Raw genomic sequence first — 7809 nt, 5'->3', positions numbered from 1 at the left:
TAATTGAATTGAAAAGTTGAATTGAGTTTTGATTTAAAACAATGGCGCGTTGTTCTTTTCAAGTTTACTTTTATTAATTTTTATATTTTAGCTATTATTTTTGTGATATTCTAGGGAAATTTTTCAAATGAACTCCGTAAAACCGGAAACTGTACTTTTTAATTGTACTGTTTATTTTTACGCATGTCCATTTAAACTATTTTATACATTTAAACTATATTTGGACTAATTATACACATTTGCATTTTAATCTGTTTTTCAAAACAATATTGTGAGTTTAGTAAATAGTAAAAAAAAATATATATTTCTTAATTTTTTAACGTTATTATASATTTTTAAGGCATCAAATACAAACAAAATTAATATTTTATCTTTGAATCAACAATTTTTGATATGCACCTTGTGAATCCCCATTTAGTTGCCATTAAAAGTAAATTCAACACTATAAAATAATTAAAATTGATTAAACACATCACTGCCAWTACTGTCACTATGTGGTAATAAATATACAAAAATTTATTGCATTTTTATAATTTTGTAATTTCATAAAGAATTGTTTAGATTTTTTGTATACATTTTTTTTTTCAAGTTCATCAATATGTACATATGTATGTATGTATATCAAAATGTTTAAATTTTGCAACAACAAAAAATTTCGCTATTGCGTTGCGTAAATAATTAAATAAGAAGCTTAATGTGTCTTTAATRTATGCATATACATATATTATTCTATTCGCCAGAAACATTTGCACTTGAACTTTTGCTTAAAATAAGTACAATGCCCTCAAATTATATGCAAATGTTCTGAAAAAAGTTTTACTAAAACCTCTCCTTTCCATATTAAAAAAAAATGCAAGAAAGAAGAATTATTCTAGAGAAAAAGAAAAATAGTGAGAATTAACAAAAAAATACGCTGTGGTGTAAATGTCAAATTTGCAGGCTTGTTAATAAGTASTGATCATCATGTGACGTGATGTGATGAGTAGAATGCGATGTGATGTATAAGTGGTATGATGATATTATTTGATTTGGCTTCACTTTAGAGAATGTGATGTGAAAACTTACATAGTTGTTCATATTTATGATGTGACTTGCGGATGACATCAGACGTGACATGGTATGTGATTTTTATGTGATTTTCCATAGTWATGATGTGTCTTGACTTAAGAATTGAATGAGAAATGTCATGTGATGGATTTTTTCATAGTTCTGGAATTATATGATGCATGACACATAGATGTGATGTGAAATGGTATAAGGTGATGTGAATTCTCATAGATGTAAATGGTATGACTATTTGTAAATATGATGTAATGCTATTATGCAACGTGATGTGAAACGGTATGACGTAATGTAATGCGAACAGTATATTATATATTATAMATTATGCGGTTGCAGATTGAAATGATGAAAGATGGAAAGATGTGATCTCAGATTCTCCATAAGAATGAAGAGTGCATATATCTATTGTGATAAGATGTGATGAAATTTGATACCTTATAGATGTGATGTGATATATCATAAGGTGATGTGACGTGTTGTGATTTCATTGTTGGAAGTGAAAGGTTTTAATACTCGCGTCTTTTCTCAATATCACATTACGTGACATTCTTTGACCACTATCTMTAAGGATGAGGATTTCTTGCATTTAAAACGCAGCGATATTTATAAACTGCCATTGAGCATCTTATATGTGATATGATTTTATATCATACGATATGTTGGTAGTAAAAATAAAGAAATTTATTTTAATTTTTATGTTATTATAAAAAAATATTAAATAATGTCCTACAAAAGGTAGGGAGGTATTCAAACAAGCATCAATAAATTTATTATCTATTGATCTAGCCTGAACGGGGTGCAAGAAGTATAATTATACGATACAAATTGATATTAGACAAATTTATGAATTCACTTGATTTATTTTTCAAAATTAATTATTTATTTTTATTCGTAGCAAAACACGATTCATTGACGCACTCATCTACTTTGACTAGTTTGTTTATTTTGCCGACCTGTTTCAAAAAATGCTTACGTTTACGCTAAATTAAATCATTATTTCCAAAACAATTCCGAATACTCGTACGTTATTAAAAATAAAGAAATAAAAGAAAAAATAATATTAAATGCGTCTATTCATTGAAGTTGAGTGACCGCTGAGTCTTGTTCTGATCTTTTTCTTCTTTTTATTCTTGTTTTTTGTTTAAACATTATGAGCATCTATTGAGTGCTTAGGTGATGCGCAAGTCTAATGCAAATGCGAACCATAATATGTAATATGTGTAATTAATATTTGTGTTAACCTATATGTTATACTTTTAATATTCTGTATTAACCAGTTTCTAAGCCGAGTGCGAATATTTAGGACACAGGGCTCAATTAACCTTTTACATGAGTTCGCTATTAGTCAAGGTTATATGTTACACAGGAACACTTATATGCACACACACACGCACGTACACACATGCCCATTTTCTATTTTTTATTTGAATTCTAGAATTATTCAACAAAATTATAAATTTTTTAACCTTGAGATTAATTCTCTCCAGTTATATCCAGAAAGGTCATATGCGTCTGTAATTGCTTCTTATTGATATTTTCAGCTTTSGATTACATTGAATTTTTTGCTGATGACGGGCACTTAGACTATTCGTAGACCTACATAGATTAGTAATATTCGCAGATAATGTTTTTGTTTGTTCTGCTTAGATAAAATTATTGGCCATCTTATCCATTATTGGCTTATGGATTATTAAATAACATTTTTTTCTTCAAAATGAAATTTGTTATAATTATGAATTTAGTAATGTATTTAAAAACAATATTTGTTTTTTCGAAATATATGTTTTAAATTTTATATTACCAATTTTCGCTTTTAGTCTGATCTCAAAATGCGTACCTGGACCTTAGCTGTTYTATTCTATGTACCGCTGCTGTTACATATTTCTCTACTCTGCGGTAATTAGATGACATACTATATAATTAATTGTTAAATAMTTTTACCGAAAAAAATAAAATTTAGATGCGCGCGTTGCAACTCCGCCACAAGAGATAGTGGCGCCACAGYCTGAGGTGAGTGGCATTTTGTATGAGAAGCCACTGCCGGCCGATCGGCTATACGACGAGCCGAACACATTAAGTGAGTACCAAACCATATTCAATTTTARATTRCAAATTAAAAATAATATGTGTGTCTGTATGTATGTGTGCATAGAATGATTTACATTTCAAACAATAACAGATAATACTTTGAGAGCCACTGTAATTCAAGCAATTTTTAATATTTTAAACACTTGTGTACAAACATATACATAACTTATACATAAAATACATACATTTTTTCGACCACGCAGAATATGCACAGCAGCGTGAAAAAATGATCGAGGCAGAGCAATTGCTACTTACCGGTGGGCATTTGCAGCTCGACGAAAATGAGTTGCAAGTACATCAGATTTTCATGCGTCACAAGCTGATGGAGCTCACCTATGGCATGAAACACCCGCATGAACATGCGCCAGCGCTACATTTCTTCAAAGCGAAGCCACTCATCGAACAGAGTAACGTGTTCAAATTCATTCAAGCCATGCCGAAAGGCGCTATTTTGCATGTACATCGCACGCCGGCTGTTTCCGGYGATTGGATGATTAAGAACTTGACTTACACGCCCGGTCTCTTGAAATGTCATACGGCGCGCGGTACTGTGGTGCTCAGTTTTCGTGAGAATGCACAGAAGCATGGATGTCGCTCGAAATATTACGTGGTAGAGGAGGAGCGTAAGCTTACATTGTCGAAGAATCGCTATGATCGATTTTTGCAGTCCAAGCTGAGCTTATATTCGCGATTGCCGGAACGTAAGTCGTTAAAAATTCGGTATTTTCATTTTAAGGTTATGTTTTTATTCCACTTGAAGTTGAGTTCAGCGARCAAAACAAGGTGTGGCGACGTTTTGAAGACATTTTCGACACGGTGAGTGATACGGTTGGGTACGAACCCGTTTTTCGYACCTTCCACTGGCAGCTGATGGAGGAAATGTACGAGGATAACATAATGTACGCAGAGTTGCGTATGAAATTTAAGCCAGTAAGTTTCATTTTTAAGTCAGCTATAATTAAAATTAATATTATTATATCTAACGATTCTTCATAAAGTGTTAAGTTTCTTACCTTACTAGCACTTCAATATATTTCCATTGTTATTTCAGCTGTATGGCGCCAACGGCACGATAGTAGCAAACGAATATGAAGCAGCCGAGTTGCTTATGGCTCTAGTGGAAGAATTTAAGCAAACACATCTCGGTTTCTACGGTTTGAAAGTTATTTATGTGGCGCATCGCGGTTCGGACCAAATTCAAATATTCAAAGCTTTCCAAGCATTCAAAGACTTCCAGTGCGTCGCTGTAAAACTCTCTTTTCTTGTGTCTAACATTATACTAATCAAAAGTAAACTTTTTTACAGTGAACGCTATCCTGATTTCATTATTGGTTTCGATCTGATCGGCCAGGAGGACCAGGGCAAGTCATTGCAGGCATTTGTGTCTATTTTACAAGATCTACCGAAAAGCGCTAAGTATTTCTTTCATGCCGGCGAAACAAGTAAGCATTCATAGAAAAAACAGCAAGTAAATCACATAAGCATGCTTTAATTTTCACAGATTGGTTAGGTACATCGGTGGATTTGAATTTGGTTGATGCCATACTACTCAACACCACACGCATTGGTCATGGTTACTCACTTATGAAACACCCTTTGCTCAGTAAGGCTGTTAAAGAGCGTGATATTGCGCTGGAAGTTAGTCCGCTATCCAATCAGGTTTTGAACTTAGTTTGGGACTTACGAAATCATCCCGGCGGCTACTTTATGTCCGATAATATACCAATGGTGATTACAAATGATGATCCAGGCTTTTGGGATGCCAAAGGTTTGAGCTATGACTTCTACTATGCGATTATGAGTTTCGCGCCGAGCAATGCTGGTTTGAAGACATTGAAGAGTTTGGTATGGAATTCGATAAAATATTCTGCGATGGGTGATGCAGAGAAAGAGGCTGCGTATGCGCAGTTACAATATGATTGGAATGTCTTTTTGGACCGTGTTATACGTGGTGAAGTTGTTTGAAATAGTTATTGTTATAAACATGATACACTTATATTTATATTTTGTTTACTGTTATGAAATAAATTATAGCACGTGCGATTTACAATTTTTTACATGAAATTTATGAGTATCATTTTACACAACTTTAAGTACGCTCTAATTTTTTGTTTGTTTGGTTTCTTAGTAGTTCTAATCGGTATACATGTGTGCGGCTATGAAATTTCGACAGCTTTCAGTTATTTGTAGAAACGCGCAACGGAAGCCACCCATTGAGTTGCACTGTAAATTTCGTTAATATTTTGATTATTTTATTGAACATTTCAAATTCTTTAAAAGTTTGCACTCACAAAATATGGATCACGTATGATTTGGTCTTCCGTCCGGTCAATGTACTTCCCGAGCAACTCGATTTTTGCACATCTTTCTTGACTTGGGTCTTTGGCAAGCGTTTGTAGCTCTTGCAAATTATGTTCATCCATGGCAAGTATGTAGTCATAATTATAAAAGTCCATTGTTGAAATCTGTGCAACGAATGCCAATTATTATAACAAAATGATAAAAACTTCAGATGGAGCGCGTTCGTACTTGTCTACCGATATGATCCGTTGTTAAACCATTCTCCTCTAGTACTTTAATACAGCGTTCATTCGGCTTACGTCCAACATTCCACGTTCTCAAACCAGCACTGTCCACCTTCCAGTTGAGATCATACTCCTCCAGCCAGTGTTTCATTACGCTTTCCGCCATTGGTGAGCGGCACGTATTACCTGCATACATATTTATGATGGATTATCAATTTCTTAAAATTCTTCATTATCTACATACTTACCAATGCAAACGAATAGGATTTTTAGAGGTTTCATATTTGTTGGACTCTTGAATAAACTTCAAGTTCAAATCTATTTATTGCGTTATTATTTAGTTTTTAGTAAAAAAAAATTGCTAGCATATTTACTTTATTTAATTTACATCAAAATACAAGAGCTTACATAAGAAATTTTGCAATTTTTGATCCTCTCTGCTTTTTTTTTTACTAAAATTTGACGTGTAAAAATAGAAATATTCGGTTGCTACAGTGGGGTATTCATCATCAAAATATATTTAAATTTGTTGATAAAAGGTTACTTTTTAATTGTTCATAAGGCTAATAAGACATGCTAACAGTGTAAATAATGATTTAATATGAAAATGCAGTGAAGCACTGCAACAAATCCATTACTATGTTACACACATCGCCTTACCTTACACAATTTAATTTCACTATGCATCCTCTGTAGTACATAAATTTGGTAGAAAAGCAAAATTTGTTGATTTTTGTTTTTCTTCTTCAAACTTATGTTTTTATTTCACGTTTGTTCATGTACTTGTGCCTCTTTTAATTTATCACTTATGTACATCAGCTGATTTTGCGTTTCACAACATGTTTCTTATACATTTTACTTTTACTAATTTAACAAGTAATTCTGGAATGCATGCTTGCCACCCTCTCCTCAAACCTTGCCCGCAGCAGCTTCTTTCAAAAACGCATCACAAGCAACAACACACTGCTGGTAAGCCTTCTCAAAGCCAGCATCACCTCTTTGCTACATATTCAACGCAAGTAAATTGTACATAAGTATGTATACAGTTGTACAAGTGACTGAGTTAAGCACGTTTGCTACTCACATAGTAAGGATCCTCGATAATACGATCGCTTTTCTGCAAACCAAAGTCTCCCAACAATAATAATTTTGCCTTCGCATTCGCTGGTGCCAGCCTGCGCAGGTCGCTCATATTCTCTTCATCCATTCCGAAAATGTAGTCAAATTGTAGAAAATCGTCTTTTTTAATTTGGCGTGCTTTATTCTTATAGTTTATACCATGATTCTTCATTATCTTTAATGCACGATGATCAGGAGGATTGCCAACATGCCAACCACCTATGGCTGCTGAATCAACTTTCCAATCAGCGGAGACACCGGCATTCTCGATTGTTTCTATCATAACACCCTCGGCAATAGGCGATCGGCAAATATTACCTAAATTGATATTATTTTTTTAAAATTACATAATTATTGTAAAAAAAATTAAACACTTGCCTAAGCAGATCATAAGAATTTTCTTAACCATTTTGGCGCTATTTTATAAATAATTAAGTTGCTGCACTTGAAAATGTACACTACACAAATAGGCTCGAATTTATTTATTAAAGTCCTATTTGACATTCGTCGGCAAAACATATGATTCTGACGTTAGTTACGAGTTTTCTTACGTCGCGCAGCATTAACAGCGCGTTAGCACTAACAAAAATAAAATTGAAACGAAAAGGAAATTGAAAAAACGGAAATGGCGGAAACTGTTGATGTTGGTTCACAACAATTTAAGTTCAAGTTGTTTTATAAATATTTTAAATGTATATTGTGAAAAAAATAACACGTAAGTCCAATGAACGTATTATTGCGAATTAGTATTATGTATTTGGGTTAGGTTTGAAGTATCGTATTCTGCATGCTGCCATAAGCGCTTGGAATGCATTAGCCAGTTTCCGGTGCTGAGGCAGGTGTCTTTTCAAATGCCTTCGAGTTTAAAGAATTTTTTTCTCTCAAATTGTAGTTAGAAGAAAAGTTAAGGTAACGCCACATTCCCAATACTTATGGTTGCGAATTATTTAAATAATTCAGTGAAAAATCTAAAGATAACTAGTAAATTTATTTTTCAAATTGGCTGAAGTGTTCA

At 33.2% G+C, this 7809-nt stretch overlaps 3 protein-coding genes across 5 annotated transcripts in view; 1 reads left to right on the top strand and 2 right to left on the bottom strand.

Annotated features, from left to right (window-relative positions):
- Nucleotides 1-5150, top strand: part of LOC108974123 (adenosine deaminase CECR1-like) — a 6202-nt gene extending 1052 nt beyond the window's left edge. The window contains exons 1-7 of one of the 2 annotated variants that reach the window (XM_018941775.1): nucleotides 2892-2958; nucleotides 3023-3139; nucleotides 3354-3851; nucleotides 3911-4080; nucleotides 4202-4386; nucleotides 4456-4592; nucleotides 4652-5115. In XM_018941775.1, the coding sequence (XP_018797320.1) occupies nucleotides 2892-2958; nucleotides 3023-3139; nucleotides 3354-3851; nucleotides 3911-4080; nucleotides 4202-4386; nucleotides 4456-4592; nucleotides 4652-5115 (1638 nt within the window). Of the gene's footprint in view, nucleotides 1-2879; nucleotides 2959-3022; nucleotides 3140-3353; nucleotides 3852-3910; nucleotides 4081-4201; nucleotides 4593-4651 lie in introns of those variants that run through there. The other variant, XM_018941774.1, reaches the window with a different exon arrangement.
- Nucleotides 5144-6301, bottom strand: LOC108974127 (low molecular weight phosphotyrosine protein phosphatase). Of its 2 annotated transcripts, XM_018941781.1 has the most exons (5): nucleotides 6084-6301; nucleotides 5924-5993; nucleotides 5680-5861; nucleotides 5442-5615; nucleotides 5144-5373 (listed from the first exon to the last, which is right to left on the bottom strand). In XM_018941781.1, exons 2-5 carry the CDS (start codon nucleotides 5955-5957, stop codon nucleotides 5284-5286), a joined length of 480 nt encoding a protein of 159 aa, XP_018797326.1. In that variant the 5' UTR covers nucleotides 5958-5993; nucleotides 6084-6301; the 3' UTR covers nucleotides 5144-5283. The 2 variants fall into 2 exon arrangements, with proteins under 2 accessions (XP_018797326.1, XP_018797325.1); XM_018941780.1 differs by having other exon boundaries at nucleotides 5924-6301.
- A 96-nt stretch (nucleotides 6302-6397) lies between these two features.
- Nucleotides 6398-7290, bottom strand: LOC108974128 (low molecular weight phosphotyrosine protein phosphatase 1-like). The gene is made up of 3 exons (XM_018941782.1): nucleotides 7173-7290; nucleotides 6760-7112; nucleotides 6398-6677 (listed from the first exon to the last, which is right to left on the bottom strand). The coding sequence occupies exons 1-3, from the start codon at nucleotides 7201-7203 to the stop codon at nucleotides 6585-6587; spliced, it is 477 nt and encodes a 158-aa protein (XP_018797327.1). The 5' UTR covers nucleotides 7204-7290; the 3' UTR covers nucleotides 6398-6584.
- Nucleotides 7291-7809: the final 519 nt, after the last annotated feature.

Source organism: Bactrocera latifrons, unplaced genomic scaffold (genome assembly GCF_001853355.1).
Source record: "Bactrocera latifrons isolate USDA-ARS-PBARC rearing strain unplaced genomic scaffold, ASM185335v1 scaffold_53, whole genome shotgun sequence".
Lineage (NCBI taxonomy): Eukaryota > Metazoa > Arthropoda > Insecta > Diptera > Tephritidae > Bactrocera > Bactrocera latifrons.
This window is presented reverse-complemented; position numbering and strand designations above follow the sequence as displayed.